General features: G+C 39.9%; 1 protein-coding gene across 3 annotated transcripts in view; it reads right to left on the bottom strand.

Moving 5' to 3' along the window:
* Window positions 1-11,484: 11,484 nt before the first annotated feature.
* Window positions 11,485-26,062, bottom strand: part of LOC102899571 (transmembrane protein 180-like) — a 40,920-nt gene continuing 26,342 nt past the window's right edge. For all 3 annotated transcript variants that reach the window (XM_006942236.4, XM_045048061.1, XM_045048062.1), the window contains one exon: window positions 11,485-11,806. In XM_006942236.4, coding sequence (XP_006942298.1) covers window positions 11,674-11,806 — 133 coding nt within the window. In that variant the 3' untranslated portion in view covers window positions 11,485-11,673. The remainder of the gene's footprint in view (window positions 11,807-26,062) is intronic.

Below are 26,062 nucleotides of genomic sequence, written 5' to 3' on the forward strand. Positions count from 1 at the left end.
GACATCAGAGAGCCTGACACAGGGCTCGAACTCACAAACTGTGAGATCATGACCTGAGCCAAAGTCAGGTGCTTCAGCCACTGAGCCACCCAGGTGCCCCAGAAGCAATATGTACTTTAATAAAAAGTGTTAATAAAACAGTATTCAATAGTCATGACATTGTTAATGAGGTAATTATTTTTAAAGTGTTGAGATACCCTAAAAGTGTTGAGATAACCATTTGACTTTCTGAATAGCAAGTCAAATGTCACTTGTGTAATCACTTCAAAACAATCTTCCAGAAATAAAATGAAGACAATTTCTGTGGCCTATAAATATTTTTTAAGTCCAGTAATTCACCCTGTATAGTATACAGTTTGAGTTTTGACAAGTGCATACAAGGGTTGTGACCAATACCCACAATCAAAATACAGAATATTTCCATTCCTTAAAAAAATTCCCTGTGTCCCTTGTAGTCAACCTCTCTCCCCATCTTAGATTCTGCCAACCACTAATGTGTTTGCTCCCCTGAAAGTTTTACCCTTTCCAGAATATGATTTAAATGGAATCATACAGTTAGGTAATCTTTTGAGTCTGGCTTCTCTTCCACTCAGCATTGTGCACTTGGCATTCATTCATGCTGATGTATCAGTAAATCTGTCTTCTTACTGACATATGTCATTCCATGATATGGATGTACCACAATCTGTTTCCCTGTTAACCAGCTGAAGGACATTTGAGTCACTTCCAGTTTTTTTTATGTATGTGATCATGACTAAACTGCCATAAACAACTGTGTACATGTTTTGTGTGAACACAGTTTTTGGTTCTCTTGAGCAAATAGCTAGCAATGGGATTTCTGGATTCTATGTCAGATTCTATGTCTATTTAACTTTTTTAATAAGCTGTCAAAACTGATTTTTTAAAAAAAATTTTTTTCTTAATGTTTTTATTTATTTTTGAGACAGAGAGAGACAGAGCATGAGCAGGGAAGGAGCAGAGAGAGAGGGAGACACAGAATCGGAAGCAGATTCCAGGCTCTGAGCCATCAGCACAGAGCCTGATGCGGGGCTCGAACTCACAGACTGTGAGATCGTGACCTGAGCCGAGGTCAGATGCTCAACCGACTGAGCCACCCAGGCGCCCCTCAAAACTGATTGCTAAAGCAGCTGTGCCATTTTAATTCTCCCAGGACTGTATGAGAGTTCTAGGTGCTCCACAATCTTGTCAGCACATGGTATTGTCAGTTTTTATTTTAGCCAGTCCAATAGTTATGTAGTGGTATTTCACTGTGGTTTTATTTTTCTTTTAATGTTTATTTATTTATTTTGAGAGAGAGAGAGAGCATGAGCAGGGGAGGGGCAGAGAGAGAGAAGGAGAGAGAGAGAATCCCAAGCTCCCAAGCTCCATGCTATCAGCACAGAATCTGATACAGGGCTTGATTTCATGAACTGTGAGATCATGACCTGGTCGGAAATCAAGAGTTGTTCACTTAATTGACTGAGCCACCCAGACACTCCTTCACTGTGGTTTTAATTTGCCTTTTCCTGATAACCAATAATGTTAAAGAACTTTTCATGTACTTACTTTCCATCTGTAGCTCTTCTTTGGTGGAATGTCTGTTCAAACATTTGCCCCTTTTTTATTGGGTTGTTTCTTATCTTTTAATTGGTTGAGACTCTTTTTAAAATACTCTACATGCAAGTCTTTTATCAAATATGGATTTTGCAAATATTTTCTCCCAGACTGTGGCTTACCGTTTCATTTATTAACAATGTCTTTCAAAGATCAGGAGTTAATTTTTTTTCCCCAGACTTCATGAGGTATCATTGACAAGTAAAAATTGTGTATATGTAGATTGTACAACATGATTTTTTAAAGGTGTACAATTGGATGATTTAATATACATATAAATTATGAAATAATTATAATAATTAAGTTCATTAACACATCCATCACCTCACATAGGTACCTTTGTGTGCATATGTGGTGAGAACACTTAAGAGCTACTCTCTTAGCAAATTTCAAGTGTATAATATAGTGTTATTAACTATAGTCACCATTTTTTACATTAGATTCCCAGAATTTATTATAACTGAAATATTGTGCCTTTGGACCAACATCTCTCTACTTCCACACCTTCATGCCATGGCAACCATTGTTCTCTGGTTCAATGTTTTCTTTTTTTTAATTTTTTTTTTCAACGTTTATTTATTTTTGGGACAGAGAGAGACAGAGCACGAACGGGGGAGGGGCAGAGAGAGAGGGAGACACAGAATCGGAAACAGGCTCCAGGCTCTGAGCCATCAGCCCAGAGCCCGATGCGGGGCTCGAACTCCCGGACCGCGAGATCGTGACCTGGCCGAAGTCGGTCGCTTAACCGACTGCGCCACCCAGGCGCCCCTCTGGTTCAATGTTTTAAGCTTCCATTTATAAGTGAAACCATACCAGTATTTGTCTTTCTGTTCTGGCTTACTTCACGTAGCATAATGTCCTCCAGGTTCATCCATGTTGGTGCAAATGATGAGACTTCCTTCTTTTTTATGGCTGAATAATCTCTGTATCTATATCACATCTTTATCCGTTCATCCATCAACGAACACTTAGGTTGTTTCCAGACTTGGATATTGTGACTAATGCTGCAGCGATCATGGGAGTGCAGATACCTCTTTCTTTTAGTTTTGTTTTAAGTTTATTTTGGGAGAGAGAGAGAGAGCGCACACGCACAACACAAGTGAGGGAGGGGCAGAGTGAGAGGGAGAGAGAGAATCCCAAGCAGGTTCCACACTATCAGCGCAGAGCCCCACGAAGGACTCAATCCCATGAACTGTGAGATCATGACCTGAGCCGAAATCAAGAGTTGGACACTTAATGGACTGAGCCACCCAGGCATCCCTCTTTTTCTTTCAGTTTTACTGAGATATAATCAACATACAGCATTGTGTAAGTTTAAGGTATACAGCATAACGACTTGACTTACATATATTATGAAATGATCATCACAGTTAGCATTCATCACCTCATATAGTTACAAAAAGAAAAAAAAGAAAGAAAATGTGTTTTTCCTTGTGTAAGAACTCTTAGGATTTACTCTTAACAGCTTTCAAATATACCCTACAGCAGTGTTAACTACAATCATCATGTTGTACATTACATCCTGAGTACTTATTTATCTTATAACTAGAAGGTTGTGCCTTTTGACCACCTTCCTCCAATTCCTCCTTTCCCACCCCTGCCTCTGGAAACCACAAATATTCTCTTTTTCTGTGAGTTTTGTTTTGTTTTGTTTTGTTTTGTTTTTCTGTGAGTTTCTGGGTTTTTTGTTGTTTTTTTGGTCGTTGGTTTTTTGTTTGTTAGATTGCACATATAAGTGAGAGCCTATAGTATTTCTCTTTCCCTGTTTTAGTTCACTTAGCATAATGCCCTCAAGATCCATCTGTGTTGTCACAAATGGTAAGATTTCCTTCTTTTTATGGCTAAATTCCATTGCATATATATATATACCAAAACTTTATCTATTCATCTGTCTATGGACATTTAGATTGTTTTCCCTGTCTTGGCTATTGTAAAGAATACTGCAGTGAATATGGAGGTACAGATATCTCAACATAGTGTTTTCTTTTCCTTCAGATGTAGTCCCAGAAGTAGAATTGCGAATCATATGGTTGTTCTATCTTCAAATTTTTGAGGAACCTCCATGCTGTTTTCCACAGTGGTTGCACCAGTTTACATTGCCATCAAGAGTCCACAGGGATCCCTTTTCTCCACATCTTCACCAGCATTTTTTATCTCTAATCTTTTTGGTGATAACCAAACAGGCATCTGTTTTCAATTTTATTGATTTCTGATGTTTATTATTTCCTCCTGCCTGACTTGGGTTTAATTTGCTCTTTTTTGTTTGTTTGTTTCCTAAGGTGGAAACATAGATTATTAATTTCAGACGCTTCTTTTATTTACATATAATATATAGGCACATATGTATAATATATATACATATTCATTTAATGCCACAGACTTCCTTCTAGGCACTGCTCTCATTGATAACACAAATTTTGATATACTGTATCATGTTTTCATTTTTGTCCAATTCAAAATATGTTCCAGTTTCCTTGCTGACTTTTTCTTTAATCCATGAGTTATTTAAAAGTGTGTTCTTAACTTCCAGATTTGGGGGGGATTTCCCAGGTAGGTTATTGGTTTCTAATTGAATATACCATTATAATCAGAAGACATACTTTATATGACTTCTTTCATATGTGTTGTTATTTCTTTTTTAATTTTTTTTTAATGTTTATTTTTGAGAGAGAGAGACAGAGACAGAGTGCGAATGGGGGAGGGGCAGAGAAAGACGGAGACACAGAATCTGAAGCAGGCTCCAGGCTCTGAGCTGTCAGCACAGAGCCTGACGAGGGGCTCGAACTCACAGCCTTGAGATCATGACCTGAGCCGAAGTCAGACACTTAACCAACTGAGCCACCCAGGCACCCCATTATTTCTTTTACTGCCCAGATGTTCTAACTTGCTAAATATTTCATTTGCACTTGAAAAGAACGTGTATTCTGCTGTTGTTGGGCAAGCTGTTCTATAAATGGCAACTAGGTCAAGTTTCTTGATGGTATTGTTCACTTCTATATCTTTATTGATTTTCCTTCTAAATGCCCTATTGATTACTAAGAAGTGAATTCCCACCTAAAATTGTGGATTTTGGGGGCACCTGGCTGGCTCAATTGGTAGAGCATGCAACTCTTGTTTTTAGAGTTGTGAATTTGAGCCCCATATTGGGGGTAGAGTTTACTTTAAAAATATTATTTAAAAAATTATAAAATTATGGATTTATTTCTCCATTCACTTCTATTAGTTTTTTGCTTCATGCATTTAATTTTTTTTTTTACATTTATTCATTTTTGAGAGACAGAGACAGAGCACAAACAGGGGAGGGGCAGAGAGAGAGGGAGACACAGAATATGAAGCAGGCTCCAGGCTCCCAGCTGTCAGCACAGAGCCCAGTGTGGGGCTTGAAATCACAAACTGCAAGATCATGACCTGAGCCGAAGTCAGACGCTCAACCAACTGAGCCACCCAGGCGCCCCTTGCTTCATGCATTTTGAAGCTCCATTATTAAGTACATACATATTTAGGATTATTACATTTTATTGGTAAGTTGATCCACTTATTACTAGGTAAGCTCTCTCTTTATCCCTGGTAATATTCCTTCTTTTGAAGTTGACTTAAATGTTAACATGGCCATTCCAACTTTCCTTGGATTACTGCTTACATGTTATATTTTTTGGTCCTTCGTCTTTAAACATACCTGTGTCTTCATATTGGAAGCGGATTTTTTGGTACATATCATGTAATTGGATCTTGTTTTGTTTTTAATCCAATCAATAATTTCTGTTTTTTAATTGGTATATTTAGACCATTTGTATTTAATGTAATATTGATTAACATCTAGTCAGTTGTTTTCTCTGTTCCATTCTTGGCCCTCTTTCCACTTTTTCTGCCTGCTTTTAGGATGATTAATTTTTATTATGCTATTTCCACTATAGGCTTATTATTCATGCCTCAGTTTAAATATATATATATTTATGGGGCGCCTGGATAGTTCAGTTCATTGAGCATCCAACTTCAGCTCAGGTCATGATCTTGCAGTCTGTGAGTTCAAGCCCCATCTTGGGCTCTGTTCTGACAGCTCAGAGCCTGGAGCTTCAGATTCTGTGTCTTTCTCTCTCTCTGCCCCTCCCCTACTCGTACTCTGTCTGTCTCTCTCTCAAAAGTAAATAAACATTTAAAAATTTTTTTAATATACATATTTAATGGTTGGTCTAAAGTTTATAATATACATCTAAAATTAATCACATCCTACCTTAAAATAATAATATACTTCTTCCATATGGTGTAAGAACCTTTTAACAATATATGACAAATTGTTCCCTCTAATCTTTTATATTACTGTTGTCCTATATTTTATTTTTGCATGTACTGTAATTCCCAAATACAGTGCTGCTATTTTTACTTTAGATAGTCAATTATCTTTTATTGAAAATTTTATTGAGATAATTGTGGATTCACATGCTGTAGTAAGAAATAGTGCAGAATTATCCCATGTAATCTTTACCCAGTTTATCCTAATGGTAACATCTTACAAATTAGATAGCACATATCACAACGAGGATTTTGACACTGTTAACATTCCACTAATCTTTTAGATAGTTTTACTTGTGTGTGTGTGCGTGTGTTTAGTTCCATACAATTTTATCACATGTACATTCATCTGTCCACCACCATAGTCAAGATACGGAACAATTTCATTGCCACAAGGATTGCTTGTGTTGCCCTTTTATTTATTTTTTATTTTTTAAAAATGTTTATTTAGTTTGAGAGAGAGAGGGCATGAGCAGGGGACAGGCAGACAGAGAGGGAGAGAGAATCCCAAACAGGCTCCCCACTGTCCGCACAGAGCCCAACACAGGGCTTGACCTCACGAACTGTGAGATCATGACCTAAGCCAAAATCAAGAGTTAAATGCTTGACTGAGCTACCCAGGCCTGGGTTTTTTCATTCAGTATAATTCCCTGGAAAATCATCCAAGTTGATGTGTGTGTCAATAGTTTAACTTTTATTGCTAAGTAGTATTCCATGGTTTCTATGTATCACAGTTTGTTTAACCATTAATCTGTTGAAGGAATTGTGTAAATGTAAGTTTTCATCTCTCTGGGATAAATGCTCCAAAGTGCAATTGCTATGTTGCATTATAATTGCATGTTTAGTTTTATAAGAAACTGCCAAATGTCTTATAGAGTGGCTGTACCACTTGACATTTTCACCAGCAATGTATGAGTGATCCTTAGTCACCTTTTAAAGTGATTTAGCCTGGGTGGCTCAGTCAGTTAAGGGTCTGACTTGGGCTCAGGTCATGATTGCAGGCTTCTTGGCTTTGAGCCCCACATTGGATTCTGTACTGACAGTTCAGAGCCTGGAGTCTGCTTCAGATTCTGTGTCTCCCTCTTTCTCTGCCCCTCCCTACTTATGCTCTATCTCTCTGTCAAAAATAAATAAAACATTTTTAAAATTTTAATAAAAATAAAGTGATTAAAAATAAGGGGCACCTGGGTGGCTCAGTCAGTTGAGTGTCCAACTCTTGATTTTGGCTCAGGTTGTGATCCCTGGGTTGTGGGATTGAGCCATACATCAGGCTCTGTGTTGAGCATGGAGGCTGCTTGAGATTCTCTCTCCCTCCACCCCTCTCTCACACTCTCTTTCTCTCTCTCTGAAAATAAAAAAATAAATAAAAATTTTAAAATGATTATAAAATAAGAAAAAAGAAGTCTTTTGTATTTACCTCCATTTTAACCATTTCTAGAGATCTTTATTCCTTGGTTTAGACCCAAGTTTCTATCTGGTAGCTTCCTGAACACTTCATGTAATGCACATCTGCTGGTAATGAAACTTTCAGCCTTTTGTTTGTCTGAAAGTCTTTATTTCACTTTTTAAAATGTTAGTTATTTATTTTGGGGGGCAGAGAGGAGAGACAGAATCCCAAGCAGGCTCCATGCTGTCCATGCAGAGCCTGATGCAGGCTCCCACGAACCGTGAGATCATGACCTGAGCCAAAACCAAGTCAGAAGCCTAACTGACTGAGTCACCCAGGCAACCCTCACTTAATTTTTAAAGATATTTGCCTTGTGTATAAAAATTTAGGTTGACAATTTTTTTCTTTCATATTTTAAAGATGTCATTACTTTGCCTTCTGTCTTCCATTATTTATGGTGAAGAGTGTGCTGCTCATCTTATTTTTGTTCCTCTCTATGTAATGTATCTTATATCTTGGGCTACCTTCAGTGGTTTATCTTTATCTTTGGCTCTCATCAGTTTGAATATGATGTGTCTAGGTGTTTTTTGTTTTGTATGTTTGATGGGGTTTTCAATATTTATTGTGGTATTTTCCTGGTTCTCTGAGCTACTTGGATCTTGAACTTCTGGGTTTGATGTCTTTCATTATTTTTTTGAAAATTCTTGGCTATCGTCTTTTCAAATATTTTTTCTAACCTGTTCTGTTCTCTTTTGGGGTGGGAAGAATTCCATTAAAATGTACGTTTGACTATTATATGTTGTCTCAAGTCTCTTGGATGCTCTATTCTTTTTGATTCTCACTCTCTTTGTGTTTCAGCTTGAGTAATTTCTACTGACATATCTTCAAGTTCACTGACTCTTTCCTCATGGGACACTCTGCATATTAAAGTTTGCACAAGTTTAGGGTGCCTGGGTGGCTCAGCCAGTTGAGTGTTTGACTTCAGCTCAGATCATGATCTCATGGTTCATGGGTTCAAGCCCCACATTGGGCTCTGTGTTGTCAGCTCAGAGCCTGGAACCTGCTTTGGATTCTGTGTGTGTGTGTGTCTCTCTCTCTGTCCCTCCCCCACTTGTGCTGTGTGTGTGTGTGTGTGTGTGTGTGTGTCTCTCTCTCTCAAAAATAAACATTAAAGTTTGCTCAAGTTCAAACTTCTTCACCACCTTTAGCTCTCCCTTCAGGATTGAGTGTGGATTTATGATTAATAGACCATTCTGAAAGATAATATAGTCATATCCCCATCCCTAGTTGTCCTTATCTCCAGGCTTGGAAAGAACTTTGCTGATTTCAGGAAAAGCAAAATGAAAAAAATGCAGGAAATACACCATTTTGTATTCTCTTACTGAAACACCCTGGCTTGGATCAGAGAACTCAGAATATGAATCAGGTCTACTCTACCTACACTGCTTCCAATTCTTACTGAACATACCCACCAACAGACCAAGTGGCAACCCATTGAGTACTATTATGATGTACACCCCATGGTAGGCTGGAGCCTGCTCATCCTGGCTGGTAAAAGCCATTATCAACTTTTCAGGAATTTCTCAGGCTGGGTTTTAAACACAGCAATTGTTAAAAAAAATAAAGTAAATAAAAAGCGGGGGTCGGGGGGTGCTTTGGTGGCTCAGTCAGTTAAGTGTCCGACTTTGGCTCAGGTCATGATCTCACAGTTCTTGGTTCAAGCCCTGCGTTGGGCTCTGTGCTGACAGGTCAGAGCCTGAGCCTGCTTCGGATTCTGTGTCTCCCTCTCTCTCTGCTCCTCCCCTACTCACACTCTGTCTCTCTCTCAAAAATAAATACACATTGAAAAAAATTTAAACACAGAAATTGTTAAAAATTAATATACTTAAGTTTATGATTAAATGATATTAAAAACAAAAGTGATAAGTACTCAAAACATTACTTTCTAGTTGCTACATTTTACTGTTATTTATGCTTTTAATGTTATTAATACCTGCCATATCTGTATGGTGATACAATATGTGCATATGGTGTTATGATTATGTGTTTTGTTTTTTAATTTTATAATGGCATGATACTGATCATCTCTCCCCCTAAATCTGTGTTCAGTAATATCACATTTATAGCCTGAAATTAGCTATAGTGGATGTATTTATGCCATGGAAATCAGTATATAGTATTGTTTTGTTTTGTTGATTGTCTAGACCAGGGGTTGGCAAACTTTTTCTATAAAGAGCCAGATAATATTTTTGTCTCCTGAGTCACATACAGTTCCTGTCACACAACAATTATTTGTTTGACAAGCCTTTCAAACTACAAAAATTATTCTTAGATCTCAGACAGTATAAAAAGAGACCACATGTTGGATTTGGTTCATAGGCCAAAAGAGGTGTGCCAACCTCTGGTCTAGACTTAAGAAAGTAATAAAGAAAATGTTAACCATGCAGCTGAAACTCCAAACTGTCATCTCTATATCTGTGACACTGTGAAAACACAGGGAATTGAGGACATATTCTTTCCAGTATTGAAAATTATCATTCAGTTATTCAGAGAAGTTACTCACATCATTAATGACTGAGTAAAGTTCTAAAGTATGTCTTTATTGTTTCTTACTGGTTATTATAAACAAAAATATAAAATAACATTTAGATTGTAACTATACTCCTTGGCCTATGACATAAGTGACTTCTTTGTTGAATTGAATACTAATCAAGCATTTATTCGTAGTCTTGATTTCATGATTATTGCTATGAATTATAAAACCTTATGAGTGGAATTTTTAAGAAATAACAAGTCACACTGACATTATAGGTGTATGAAATTTACAATAAAGAGTAGGTATTATTATTATTTTTAAGTCATATGCGATACATCCTTTTTATCAGTAAAATATATAATAAAGTTATATATGCATATATATGCATACATTTTTTTTTTCAGAGAGCCAGTTGTTAAGTATTTTCAGTTCACCAGTGTAAACAATGTGTCATGCTGAGCAATGACCATTCTTGGGTAGGAGAATCTAACAGGCTGGCTCAGTCAGAAGAGTATGCAACTCTTGATCTCAGTGTTGTGAATTTGAGCCCCACATTGGATATAGAAATTACAAATAAATAAATAAATAAATAAATAAATAAATAAATAAATAAATAAAACTTTAAAAAGAGAGAGAGAGGGAGGCACCTAGGTGGCTCAGTTGGTTAAGCATCCAACTTGGGCTCAGGTCACGATCTCACGGTTCATGGGTTCAAGCTCCGTGTCGGGCTGTGCACTGACAGCTCGGGGCTTGGAGCCTGCTTCAGATCCTGTGTCTCCCTGTCTCTCTGCCCCTTCCCTGCTCATGCTCTGTCTCTCTTTCTCTGTCACAAATAAACATTAAAAATAATAAATAAAAGAGAGAGAGAATATAATAGGCACACAGAGTCTGAGTCAGTTAGATGAAGATGAGCAACTGATCTGAAAGGTCTGGTGCTCAGTTGAGAGTATGTGTGTTTGAGAGAGAGAGAACCATGAAATAAAGATGTCAGAGGCAGAGAAAGCTACCTCAGGCCCTGCCTTTCTCACTCCAGTCCTTGTATGATTCAACTCTATTTTATTCCCTGTCCGCGATGCCTATGAATTTCCCTACTGTATCCTTACAAGGAACCTCTCTTTATTTAAGACAGCTGAAGTTGAATTCCTATTCCTTCATAACCAAAAGTTCTATGACCAAGCCAGCCACATAAATCTGGGTTATAGGGGTTCTCTTATATTGGCCCTGGAATCTACCAAATATGACCACTATCAGTCACAGGGTAATCTACAGATGATGGTGATGCAGCATTACTTAACGAAAAGGAAAAAAAAAAAAAAAAAAAGATGTCTTCCCTGATATAATCTGTTGAAGCATCAGTATGAGGCTTAAGATAAAAGGAAGTAGGGGGAGACTGGGCGACCCAGTCAGTTAAACTCTTGATCTCAGCTCAGATCTTGATCTCAGGGTCATGAGGTAAAGTCCCCGCCTTGGGCTCCACACTGGGCATGATGCCTACTTAAAAAAATAATAAAATAAAAATGAAGGAAAGTGGCATGCACAATCAGGCGGACTCTGGAAACTGAAGGAAATCACATAGAAGTTCAAGCGTGAAGAAGAACAGTTGCGACCAGGCCACAAGACCACTTGGAAACAGCCAACAGAGAGGCCTGAACTCATATTTAACTTTCTTATTAGTTTATTACGGTAGTCAAAACGCCCTAAAACATGTTGTATTTGTTTCATCTGTTTTGTTTTCTAAACAAATTAGGGGTTATAAAATACAGTTTTGCCTTCTGGTAGAATGTAATCTCTGTAAGAATAAACAACTGAAGATTTGTTTGAATTCCATGCTAGCCAAGCATTGGCCTTAAAGAGCCCCTGTGTAGTCTGTCTTGTTCCTCATTGAGAATGGACTCCAAACCAGAATCTGAATTACTGCAATGCCCAGGGGGACCAGGCAAATCAAATTAAACATAGCATCATGAAGATCGAAAATTGTACTAGGGAAAAAAAAAAGATTTAAAACATAATTAGCTTCTCTAGAGATATCTCTTCTTAAATCAAAGATATATAACAAAAGGCTTCAGAAAAGTTTTGCTTTCAAAAAGTAATAGAAATTTTATCAAATAATCTGGATTTTTGTCCCAAATAATTGAATAATCCCTACCTTCCAGTTGCCCATACCAGAGGAGGCTGACATGTAAATGGGTGATGCTAATGCCTGATGGGACGTCATACAGCTTATCCTGAAGGATCATTCACAGTACATGGGAAGACAGAGGGTGGAGGTGAGGCACACGTACACGCTCATGATGCTTCAGTCTTGAAATTACCCTCCAACGTGTTTTAAACAAAGTGGTGGGAATTTGGCATTCATTTTTATCACTAAACTTACTTCCATTCAACACAACTAGAGGTTACAAAAAGAAACTACAGTTAATAGTTATATTCAGGAGTAGCAGGTCCTGGTTTTCTGCCAAGAACTTACACTAAGCTCCCAGGTCCCTGTGGTTCTTCATTATGCTCCTGGTAGATTTTTTTTTTCCTTCATTTAAATCACATACATTAAAAGAGGGCTCCTAATTATTTGGGGACTGATTATCCAGTCTTCAGCTTCTTTCTGGTCACCTAGGCTATCTAAAATATCACCTTATCCCCTCAGCCAAGTGAGGAACTAACGGAAAAGATCAAAAATATCTGATAGTTTAGGAAGAAGAAGAGGCAGTTTATTACATTTTCATACTAAAATCAGCTGCTATTCCCAGAAACTAGGTATCATTCATTCATCTTAAAAAAAAAAAAAAAGGCACTGTGTGATTATTAAATGTGTTGGCACTGGACCAAGTACTGGGTATTCAATGGCAGGCAAAACTGACAGAGTTCCCACCCTCAAGGAGCTCACCTCTTGGTGCAGAAGGCAGATCTTAAGCAATCACAGATAAGAGTGATTTACATATGGTGACTAGGATCACTGCATTAAGGGGGCACCTGGGTGGCTCGGTAGGCTAAGCGTCCGACTTCGGCTCAGGTCATGATCTCGAGGTCCTTGAGTTCGAGCCCCGTGTTGGGCTCTGTGCTGACAGCTCAGAGCCTGGAGCCTGCTTCGGATTCCGTGTCTCCTTCTCTCTCTGCCCCTTCCCCTCTCATGCTTCACCTCTCTCTCTCTCTCTCTCTCAAAAATACATATTAAAAAAATTATTTAAAAGATCACTCCATTAAGTGCTGTGATGGAAAAACACAAGGTATTAGATGGCAGCACATAGCCAGAGGGGCTGGCCTACTCTTGGCAAGTGGAGTCCAGAGGAGGCTCCCCTGGGGAGCAGTATTTGAGCTGAGATCTGAAGGGTAAGTAGGCATTAGCTAGAAGGCCTGCACCTAGAATCATGTGCAAAATCTCCAACTATCACTACCTCCTCCTCCAAAAGCCATAGCTGGGAATGTCCTTGGTGCTCTGGACTGGACTGCATTTGTTAGGAATGGCCACACCTTCCGATCAGTGCTCCACAAGACCACCCTTCATCTCAGGTCCTGCTTGGTCCAAGAAGTGATTGGTAATGACCTACCCAACCCATTGCTCTTGTGCTGCTAGTTTCTGGGCTCTGAGACACAGAGGCTTGGGTCACAGGCTGGGCCATCAACACATATCTACTATAGCCTCTGGAAGTAAGAGAGGCACCAAGGGTGCCACTGATACATGATGTCACTTCTGCTCCACACAAACTATCTATGGAAAAAACTCATTTGGGGGCATGTGGTGTTGTATCTTCCCTGCATTCTTTCCTTTAAGAAAAATCCTCCCTGCTCTTCCTTTCCTATCTGACTGCCCAACTCCCAACCCCAAGATCAAGTACATGCCCAGACCTGGTCTGAGAACTCCAACCTCAGGCTACAACTACTGACTCAGGGATGGGCATGTGACTCATAAAGCTTTCCAAGGTCCACTGGGGGACTTCTGCTGGGCTAATGGGACAAATGTTAAGTGTTTCCTTTAGGATCTTAGGTTGTTGGGCCCAAGTAAGCTTGGAGTTATCTTGCAGCCATGTGGTAAAAGACTGGACTCGATACAGAAGGAAAGTCAGAGAAACAGGTTCCTATCATCACCTGTTCAGCTACCCAGATCCACCTCTGCCTGACTTCAGTTACAGGAGCTGGCAAGGTTTTTTTTTTTTTTTAATTTTTTTTTTCAATGTTTATTTATTTTTGGGACAGAGAGAGAGCATGAATGGGCGAGGGGCAGAGAGAGGGGGAGACACAGAATCGGAAACAGGCTCCAGGCTCTGAGCCATCAGCCCAGAGCCCGACGCGGGGCTCGAACTCACGGACCGCGAGATCGTGACCTGGCTGAAGTCGGACGCTTAACCGACTGCGCCACCCAGGCGCCCCAAGGTTTTTTTTAATGTAAGCTAGCCTGCACTCGGTTTCTGTCACTTACAGCCAAAGTGACTTGAATAATGTACCTTTCCCATTGGCACGTATGTCCACCATTACCATAAATTGGCAGCCTCTAACCATTATCGGGAAAGATTCAGTGATTTCTATTTGGCCATTACTAACAAGGACACAGGAAGTTTGAAACAGCTGAGCACAGATTTCAAGAATGGGAAGACAAGGTCATGGTTGGTACTTTTGAACAAGACGTAGGTGCACACAAGCATGATGCTTCTCTCACCGCCTTGGTTCACTGATTGGAACCACAAGACCAGATGAGAGAACTGGACCGACAATGGGTACGAGATGCCAAAGAGGTAATGGAAACCCAAGTTCCAGTGTGAAGCAGCCTCAATCACACATTTCTCAAACACAAAGAAGAAAGGAATTGGCCTGATCAAGACCTTTAAAGGGGAAAAGAACCACAGAGCCATGACGGTGAGCTGCTAGTCACGGAATTAGTACAATGTGTGCTCAGAAGCCCAGTGTTTTATGAAAAGACTGGTTTCTGCTTGGCCGAGGCTCTTCTGTGCGTCTTATCTGAGTGTTTGGTTAGCAGCAGGAGCCTATTATCTTCAGCATTTTCTAGTTATAACAGATTCCAGTTTCGGAAACATCAAGAAATTGGATTCCAGCTTCCAAGGGTTCCCTCTGGGAGATATTCGCTCTCCAGGACAGAACTGTCTTTTTCTCTTTTTTTCACAGTGAGTGAGGGCATGGGGAACACCTGTGGTAATCTGCAGAGGCAAATTGTGAGCACGCCAACAATACTGCAGAGAGAGAGCCTTAGGCTGAAAGTTCAAGGAAAGGCAGGGGGATGAACAGGATGAGTAAAGCAAGCTGAGAACTACCATGTTGTGGTTTAAGACCGAGTTCGAGTTCTTGCAGGCAAGAACATTGTTATTACTGAAGCTGCAACCATGTTAATGTTTCCAGCGGCCAGAGCAAAGGTCATTTCCCTACCACTTGATTGAATTATTTGATGCTCTTCAAAAGTCTCTCTGGTCTTTCTGCTCCTTTCTTAAGATTTCTTCTCTTTCTCTTAAAATGTCATTCTAATCTGGAAAAGATGCCCAGGATTTAGAGAATTTCTTTTCCTCTTTCACATTATGTTCACTCTACCTGGATATGATTGGATCTATTGACCAGTCAGGCTTTTATGCTTTCAGAATGTCAATTCCAACCTTTACATTTTTTAATGAATCTCTGGTAGAAAAATAATTCCTAAGCCTTGCTTATAGTTTTGTTCACTTAATAAACATTTATTGCACACTTACTGTTTGAGGTGCTTGCCCTATAGAGTAAATCAACACCGATCCTTACCATCAACAAAATGTATATATATTATAGTGGAGGCAAAAAATATCTTTAATGTTACTTTATAATAACAGCAATTGCACCTCTTACTTATGGAAAAATTTTTGCACCTCATATGCTCTCATAATGTTCTGCTTTCAAAAGAAGTACCCACCTGCGGGTTATAACATTCTAAAATATTGCTGTTTGGTATCTTTTTCTTCATTTTCTTGTCTTAGCTTACACCTGCTAAACAATAATATTGTTTTGTGCCAGTACAGATACTTTTGAATTAGGGATGGGAAAATTTGAGTCCCTCAAATTTTGAGTCCCTCTTTGCTACCTCTAGAAAGGGAACTTCTCCTTTCTAGGGTCAGCCTGATGAGACCCTTGTAAGAATAATGATGGCATCTCATGTATTGCAGGCTTATATGTGCCTGGCCCTGTTTGACACTTTTTTGTCACTGCTACAAATTTTCACAATAACCCTGAAGATACTAAGGCTTACCTAGGTTACTTAAATTGCCCAAAGTTCGGGGTGCCTAGGTGGCTCAGCCAATTAAGCACCCAACTCTTGCTTTCAGCTCAGGTCATGATCCCACAGTTCATGAATTCAAGCCCTCATCGGGCTCCGTGCTATCAGCATGGAGCTTGCTTGGAATTCTCTCTCTCTGCACCTCCCCTGCTCACTCTCTTTCTCAAAATAAATAAACTTTAAAAAATTAAAAACAAAATTTCCCAGAGTTCCACAGCTTGGAGCTGGGCTTCTTATCTCAATCTGAACTAAAAATCTCTCCAGGAGAAAATGGAATTTATAATATGAGTTTAGAAGAAAAAAACATTTTTAAAGAATAAAGTCATACACTTTCTGTGGAAATGAATTCATAAGGTCTGAATGAAAGGCAATGGCCTATAACAAATGTCAAGAACACTAACACCTTAATACGATCACATTGCCAATGTGGAATGGTAAGGGTCTAAATCTCTACACTTCTTTGCCAGAGGTTGGGGCTATTGTTTTTCGGGTTTTTATTTTTAAGTTTATTTTTTATTTTGAGAGAAAGAGGGAGGGGCAGGGACAGAGGAAGAGATAGAGAATCCCAAGCAGGCTCTCCACTGTCAGCATAGAGCCCAACATGGGGCTTGAACTCAAGAACCATGAGATCATGACCTGAGCTGAAACCAAGAGCCAGATGCTTAACCGACTGAGCCCCCAGGCACCGGGGGTTATTGTTAATGTTTCCACCTATAAAGACTAACTAGAGGGGCACCTGGGTGGCTCAGTTGGTTGAGCATCTGACTTCGGCTCACATCATGATCTCACAGTTCATGAGTTTGAGCCCCACTTCGGGCTCAGTGCTGTCAGTGCAGAGCCCACTTCAGATCCTCTGTCCCCTCTCTCTGCTTCTGCCCCCACTTGCATGCATGCCCCCACCCTCTCTCTTTCTCAAAAATAAATAAACATTAAAAAAAAAAGACTAGGAAAAAGCAGCAGTATAATATTTATTGGAAAAAAACAAACAAAAAAACCCTGAAGTTGATTATCTCCTCTTTTGGACATAATCTTGTCCTCAGGTGGTCCCTTTGCAATGGAACATAACTTTTTTTTTTTTTAACTTAAATTCAAGTTAGTTAACATATAGTGTAGTGTTATTTCAGGATTAGAATCCAGTGATTCATCACTTACATATAAAACCCAGTGCTCATCACAAGTGCCTTAATACCCATCACCCATTTAGCCCATCCCCCCACTTCTCGTACAGCAACCCTCAGGTTGTTCACTATATTTAAGTCTTTTATGTTTTGCATCCTTCTCTGTTTTTATTTGCATCCTTCTCTTATTTTATTTTTCATTCCCTTCCCCTATGTTCATCTGCTTTGTTTTTAAAATTTTTTTTTTCAACGTTTATTTATTTTTGGGACAGAGAGAGACAGAGCATGAACGGGGGAGGGGCAGAGAGAGAGGGAGACACAGAATCGGAAACAGGCTCCAGGCTCTGAGCCATCAGCCCAGAGCCTGACGCGGGGCTCAAACTCACGGACTGCGAGATCGTGACCTGGCTGAAGTCGGACGCTTAACCGACTGTGCCACCCAGGCGCCCCTCTGCTTTGTTTTTTAAATTCCACATATGAATGAAATCGTATGATATTTGTCTTTCTCTGACTGACTTATGTCCCTTAGCATAATACATTCTAGTTCCACCCATATTGTTGCAAATGGCAACATTATAACTCATATACAGAGGAAAAGCAGCAGGCAATGGGAAAGAAATCAAAATCGTTGATAATTCTGTGGTGGTAAAACACAGGATACATATTATCATGGTCCTGTGAACTTGTGGATAGAGTTTCCTCAACAAAATCTCCCATCACAGCCCCATTTCGGACACATCATTAGGAAACTGATTTAGCTAAAATCATAATCTTTTGGGCCAAATGCTCTTCATTTAGAATGTTACAAGTGCTCATGTTCATGATACTTGGCAAATGGACTTAGCATGGAACATTGTTAAAAAGTGATTATCCCAAATTCTTTAGCAATCTCAACAAATGTATATGCTTATATGTACACACTTCTTTGCAGCTATAATATTTTATATACATTTAAAAAATTTTTAATGTTTATTTTTGGAGAGAGAGAGATGGAGAGTGAGCAGGGGAAGGGGCAGAGAGAGAGGGAGACACAGAATCGAAGCAGGTTCCAGACTCCGAGCTGTCAGCACAGAGCGTGACGTGGGGCTCAAACCCACAAACCGTGAGATCACAACCTGAGCTGAAGTTGGACACTTAACCAACTGAGCCACCCAGGCACCCCTATTTTGTATACATTAAAAAAAATTTTTTTTTAAATCTTTATTTATTTTTGAGAGAGAGCATGTGAGCAGGGGAGGAGCAGAGAGGGAGGGAGACACAGAAGCAGAAGCAGAAGCAGAAGCAGGCTCCAGGCTCCGAGCTATCAGCACAGAGCCTGCTGTGGGGCTTGACCTCACAAGCCGGGAGACCGTGACCTGAGCCGAAGTCAGCCGCTCAACCGACTGAGCCACCTAGGCGCCCCTATACGTTTTTAATCTTATCTTCCCAGTGATGTGGGAGGGGAAGTCCTATCTTACAGTTTGAGGCTCTGAATACATGGAGTGTCCTAACTACTGTTTCTTGCTCTTCCAGGGATCATTATAGAAAGCTATATGCACTTTTCAGAGAAATGGTTGTTTGTGTTTCCTATTCAAGGCACTATGCTTCAGTGGCTTACTAGGTCAAGAATATGTAAAAACATTAATCAAAAATGGGCGCCTCGGTGGCTCAGTCAGTTAAGCGTCCAACTTTGGCTCAGGTCATGATCTCAGGGTTTATGAGTTCAAGCCCGTCATCGGGCTCTACACTCACAGTGCAGGGCCTGCTTGGGATTCTGTCTCTCTCCCTCTCTCTCTGCCCCTCCCCTCGCTCAGAATAAATAAATAAAACTTTAGAAAAAGACGTTGATCAAGGAATCTACAATAAGTATTTCAGAATCAACAGCATGCTTATTGTATTGACAGCTTGAAAGAACAAAATCCACCAGCACCAAGTATAATACATAAGACTAGCTCATTTCTAGTCTAGGTAACCTAATATTTAATACTGAATAAACCCACCAATTTTGTCCTAATGTGAAACAGAATTCATTAAACAAGCAGAAGAGAGTCCTTGCCTGGAAATTTCCAGGCTGTTGCTGTAGTAAATCACTGCAGAAAGCACTTGTTTTCCAAAAATAGCTTTAAAACTGATTTTAATGATTAGCTACATAAATTAAACACTAAGAATATTTTCATTGTTTAAAAGACAAAGCCTTGAGGTTACTTTTTATTCACTCTGAAGCAATTCATTTTCCGATCTTCTCCTTTGCTGGAGTTTAAGACAGTATTGTTTACTATGTCATTGAGAGAAAAACCACTTTCTAAACTTTTATTGTAAGTGTAATTTTTGAAGTATTATGAGGCCTTCAGACAAAAGAGAAGCAAAGGGAAAGCTGCACTTACAGTATTTAAAAACATACTTGGTTAGGGGCACCTGGGTGGCTCAGTCATTTAGGCATCGGACTACAGCTCAGGTCATGATCTTGTGGTCCTGAGTTCAAGCCCTGCGTCTGGTTCTGTGCTGTCAGCAACCTGGAGCCTGCTTCAGGTTCTGTGTCTCCCTCTCTGTCTCTGCCCCTTCCCCACTTGCACTCTGTCTCTCTCTCTCTCTCTCTCTCTCTCTCTCTCTCTCTCTCTCAAAAATAAACATAAATTTAAAACAATTTTTCAACATATGGCTATGTAGCAGAGTGATCTAGAAGACTATTTTTTAAGTAATGAATTTTGTTTTGGTTTCTGGCAGAGTATCCACAGATGACAGTGTTTAACTCAACAAATAAACTGGCAGATTTGGACTACTGGGGAAATGCATCTTTCCATCCCAGAATGTCTTCTCAAGCAGCAAGAATTGGGCCAGGGCTGTAAGACAGTGCTACCACACGGAGTCAGTGCTGTGCTCCGTGTCCTGTAATAAGCAGCCGAGTGCCCAGCTGGTGTTCCTCTCGCACTCTGGGCTTATCTCAACCTTGGACTTAACTCGTTGTACACACCTTCTGGTCTGCCTCCTGCACTAATGCTATGTGAGTTCCCAAGGGCAGAAAGCATCATGCCTTACAACTCTGTATCTCAGGTCCCAGCTCAGTGCTAACACCTGGTAGATACTCCACAAATGTTTGCAGACAAAAGAATGCAAAGCATGCTTAACTGTCCAAATAGAAGGAATAGCCGTTGTTTTCTATAATATACTATAATTTCATTGTCACTTTTTTGTGAAAAGTGTGGACTTTGTTGCACTTTTAATAGAAGCTACATGCATAAGAGAATCAGTTTCTTTTTTTTTTTTTTAATTTTTTTTTCAACGTTTATTTATTTTTGGGACAGAGAGAGACAGACCATGAACGGGGGAGGGGCAGAGAGAGAGGGAGACACAGAATCGGAGACAGGCTCCAGGCTCCGAGCCATCAGCCCAGAGCCCGACGCGGGGCTCGAACTCACGGACCGCGAGATCGTGACCTGGCTGAAGTCGGACGCTTAACCGACTGTGCCACCCAGGCGCCCCAGAGAATCAGTTTCTAATATTATCACATGAAGTACCTTATACCCTATAATTAGGAGATATTACACATTGTTTTTTTTGCCCAAGTACCCCATTTATGAATCTCCATTAACAATAAACTGATCATTATACTTACAGGCTACTGAGTAGTATATCCATAGGTCAATAAGAAGAAAATAGATCTATCAAACTTGATGAAATAACATGCCCCTCAGAACCAACATTTCTCTAACTATATCAAGAAATCACAGACCATCTTTCAAAAATGGCAGGGGCAAAAATAATACCCTTGAACCATACAGTTCTGCATACTGTAACAGTAAAATATTAATCAGGTATTAGAAGACTCCCTTACAAGCATGAAATTTATTTCAAATAGACATTTGCTAAATTCATCCTACGTGAATCTCCAAGCACTCTCTGATCACCTAACCATATCCTGTTCAGTGTGCAGTTGGCCTCTGGACTTCAGTCAGACACTTTCAGATTAGCATTAGCTGCGTAAGGCCACCAGATGCCAAATGTTAAGTTATCACACAAAGATAAATGATCTTTAAGTGCCCTAAATAAGTTTATACCTCTAAAAATGCTTACTGGACCATGAGACTAGTTTGCCAGCGTGTCTGATTGTCAATGTATCTATGCCCAAATCGACAAGAATTAGTCTCTAGAGCCTCTGTTTCCAAGGAAGTAAATCTCTAGGTTCTCCACATTGGCTGCCCAATAGAATAAGCTAGTGACCTTTAAAAAATACTGATGGGGGCACCTGGGTGGCTCAGTCAGTTAAGTGTCCCACTTCGGCTCAGGTCACGATCTCATGGATGGTGAGTTCAAGCCCCATTTCGGGCTCTGTGCTAACAGCTCAGAGCCTGCAGCCTGCTTCAGATTCTGTGTCTCCCTCTCTCTCTGTCCCTCCCCCACTTTCACTCTGTCTCTCTGTCTCTCAAAAATAAACATTTTTTTAAATTTAATAAATAGGGGCGCCTGGGTGGCGCAGTCGGTTAAGCATCCGACTTCAGCCAGGTCACGATCTCGCGGTCCATGAGTTCGAGCCCCGCGTCAGGCTCTGGGCTGATGGCTCAGAGCCTGGAGCCTGTTTCCGATCCTGTGTTGCCCTCTCTCTCTGCCCCTCCCCCGTTCATGCTCTGTCTCTCTCTGTCCCAAAAATAAATAAACGTTGAAAAAAAAATTTAAAAAAAAAAAAGAGTTCCTTCAAATTCTATAGAAGAAATGCCATCCAGAACAGTCCACATTCAATTTCTGTGTATACTCAACTCATTTCTCAACACACAATCACCCAGTTGTGAGTCATGCCTCTATAACAAGTGTCACCAAGTGCTGTTGATTCTAATTCCTCAATCCCTTTCATGTCAATCACTTCCTTGCCTTCCATGTTACATTGCTTTAGTCCAGGCCCACACCAGCATTTCTCATATGAAAGCAGTTCATCGGCCTTCAAACTGTTCTTTGCAATTCTGCTAACCTCCCTTCGAACCATTATGTACACTTCAGGGTGATGTTTTCAAAAGCAAATCTGATATTATGACTCCTTGGCTTAATAATAATAATATTCCATTCCTTTTAAGATCAAATCCACACTTCTCAAGCCTTTCTAAACTCTTTGCGGTTCCTCCAGCCATGTCACATGATCTCACGCCTCTCTGTACTTGCAGACGCCTTTTACATTGTCAAAATTCATCTGAGAGATCGCTTCTTTGCTACCCAGTCTGAATTGCATGCTTAGCTAGGTGTACTCACACAGCATACTTACATCAATCAATAATACCTAACACGTAGCCTTGTGATTTTCACTGTAATTGACGTTGAGCTTATTCAGGGAGGGGGTTCATCTTTCGTCTTTTTGTGCTTTAGGGCTTATATAGAACCTGATTTATAGTGTTTGGTAAATGTTTGTTGAACGAATACCCTGTCATTTTACATGTCCGTGCTTTGCACGTACCATTACTCTTCCCTCGCTACCTCCAATCTCTGTTTACACTATTAACACCTCCATTGAAACCCAGCTGAAGCAGCTTTTCCTCTGTGCTACCTTCCTGGACTTGGTTTCCAAGGCAGTGTCGATCATACCCACCTTTTAGTCACCATTATATCTTGTATATACTTCTAACTATAGTAACTACCACTCTGTGCTGAAATTATCCTCATGTCTTCCTGACTAGATTGTAGGCTCCTTAGTGGCAGCAACCTGTTTCATTTACTTTTGTATCCAAAGCACTTGGTACACAATAGGCAACAAGTAACAAAGTTACCATTTTTGTCCCTCTCGAATCCTTGTTTTATACAACTGCCAGAATGTTCTCAACAAAATTCAGATTATGTCTGTCCCAGCTTAAAAACTTCCAATGATTTCCTTTATCTATAGCAGTCTTTCTCAAAGGACAGCATCTGTATTCCTGGTAGTACATATGACAATTTTCAGATGTTACACAATTGTTCTTTTTATTCTAATGGTTAAGTGTTTTGTGTTAGCAAAGAATGAAACCCATGAAATGAATTATTTTGTGTCTAACTTGTTTAAGGCATGTAAGATTTTTTTATGTTCATAATTAAAGAAAAATATTTAGCAAATAATAGTACAGAGAGTAATCATACAACAAAAGACAAAAAAGTCATCATATTTGGGAAACCCAGATGTATAAGATTAAGAACATCTAAATCTAGCATACAGATCCTTTAGTCAGCCCCTGATTTCCTTTCCAGCCTCACCTCCCTCCAGCTGCCATCAGCGTGACATACCATATGTTACGGAATACAGGTTTCCATGTCTTTCTCCTTTCCCCCATCCAGCCTATTTTCAACACAGTAGCCAGAGGGATGCTGTTTAGGTCGTTACTCAGATAAAACCTCTCCAGTCAGAATGCTTTTATTTCTAAGAGATATATACTAAACTAGAAGAGATATATAAATTATAAGATGTACGAAGTGCCACTGTCTGCAACTTAACCTTAAAATAGAGAACAAAACACACACATGCACATAGATACAGATAGAGCGGATACGACAAAATGTTAACAACTGTTGAATCTAAGGAGTGGGTGTATGGATTTTCTCTGTATGTTTGTTTTTTTAACTTTTTTGTGCGTTTGAAATTTTTCATAATAAAAAGTTGTGAGGGGGCACCTGAGTGGCTCAGTCGGTTGAGTGGCCAACTCTTGATTTCAGCTTAGGTCAGGATCTCATGGTTCAGGGGACTGAGCCCCATGTTAGGCTCTGTGCTGGCAGCACAAAGCCTTGCTTGGGATTCTCTCTCCCTCTCTCTCTGCCCCTCCCTTGCTCTCTCTCTCTCAAAATAAATAAATAAAATTTTTAAAAAATATACGTGATAAAACAAATATAGGTACAAATAAATAGTGAATCTACCTGGTGAATATATGAATCTTCCCTATACATCTTTTTCAACTTTTTTTGTATATTTGAAAATTAAAGTGTTCATAATAAAATGGGGGGGGCGTGTAAGAAAAACTTTAATACTTTTTTTTAATGTTTATTTATTTTTGAGAGAGACAGAGACAGACAGGCAGAGCATGAGTGGGGGAGGGACACAGAGAGAAGGAGACACATAATCTGAAGCAGGCTCCAGGCTCCAAGCTGTCAGCACAGAGCCCAATGTGGGGTTTAAACTCATGAACCATGAGATCATGTCCTGAGCCAAAGTCGGACATTCAACTGACCGAGGCACCCAGACGCCCCTATAAGAAAAACTTTAAAAAATAAATCCTATGGATGCCTGGGTGGCTCAGTCAGTTAAGCATCTGACTCTTGGTTTTGGTTCAGGTCATGATCTCACAGTTCGTGACTTTCAGCTCCACCTTGGGCTGTGCACTGACAGTGCGGAGCCTGCTTTGGATTTCTCTCTCCTTCTCTCTCTGACCCTCCTTGGCTTGCTCTCTCTCTCTCTCTCTCTCTCTCTCTTAAAAAAATAAGTAAACATTAAAAAAAAAATCCTTGGGGGTCCCTGGGTGGCTCTGTCAGTTGAGCATCCAACTCTTGATTTGGGCTCAGGTCACGCATGATCTAGCGGTGATGGGATCGAGCCCTGCATCAGGCTCTGCACTGACAGCACGAAGTCTGCTTGGGATTTTATCTCTCTCTCTGTCTGCCCCTCCCTCACTTGCACACATGCACACATGTGCACACAGTCTCTCTCTCTCAAAATAAATAAATAAACTTTAAAAAATATGTTTTGGGGCTCAGTCGGTTAAGCCTCCAAATTTGGCTCAGGTCATGATCTCACAGTTTGTGAGTTGGAGCCCCACGTTGGGCTCTGTGCTAACAGCTTGAAGCCTGAAGCCTGCTTCAGATTCTATGTTTCCTTCTCTCATCCCCTCCCTGACTTGTGCGCGTGCGGGCGCGCGCTCTCTCTCTCTCTCTCTCAAATAATAAGTAAACATTAAAAAGATTTTAATAAAAAAATAAAAAATATGTTTCAAAAATAAAGTAAACTAAAATCCTTGGCTATGTAGAGTAGAAAATGCAAAAGAATCAACAACAACAAAAACTTCCTGGAACTAATAAGCAATTATAGCCAGGTTGCAGGATATAAGATTAATATACAAAAGTCAATTGCTTTCCCAAAAGTCAACTGTTTCCTTGATAAACAAGTGGAAATTGGAAATAAAAACATAACACTATTTACATTAGCATCCTAAAAATTAAAGACTTTAGGGGCCCTGAGTCGTTCAGTTAAGTGCATGACTCTTGATTTCAGCTTAGGTTATAATCTCACGGTTCGTGAGATCAAGCCTCACGTCGGGCTCCATACTAGACATGAAGCCTGCTTAAGATTCTCTCCCCCTTGGGGCTCCTGGGTGGCTCAGTCAGTTGGGCGTCCGACTTCAGCTCAGGTCACGATCTCGCGGTCTGTGAGTTCGAGCCCCGCATCGGGCTCTGTGCTGACAGCTCAGAGCCTGGAGCCTGCTTCGGATTCTGTGTCTCCGTCTCTCTCTGCCCCTCCCCTGCTCATACTCCGTCTCTCTCTGTCTCAAAAATAAATAAAAACATTTAAAAAAATAAAAAGATTCTCTCCCTCTCTCCTTCTGCCTCTCCCCTGCTCACACTCACACGCGTGCTCTCTCTCTCTCTCTGAAATAAACAAACAATAAAAAATGAAGAATTTAAGTATAAATATAACAAAATATGTAAAAGATCTCTATGAAGAAAACTACAAAAATCTGATGAAAAATAGAAAATTAACTAAAGAAATGGGAAAATATTCCATGTTCATGGATAAGAAGACTCAATATTGTCAAAATGTCAGTTTTTCCTAGCTTGATCTATAGATTTAACTCAATGCCAATCAAAATCCCAGAAGGTTATTTTGTGGTTATCAACAAACTGATTCCAAAATTCCAAAAGGCAATAGCCTTTCCATATAAGTCAGTGGGCCTACATAACCTGACATT

The sequence above is a fragment of the Felis catus genome, chromosome E3 (assembly GCF_018350175.1).
Source record: "Felis catus isolate Fca126 chromosome E3, F.catus_Fca126_mat1.0, whole genome shotgun sequence".
NCBI lineage: Eukaryota > Metazoa > Chordata > Mammalia > Carnivora > Felidae > Felis > Felis catus.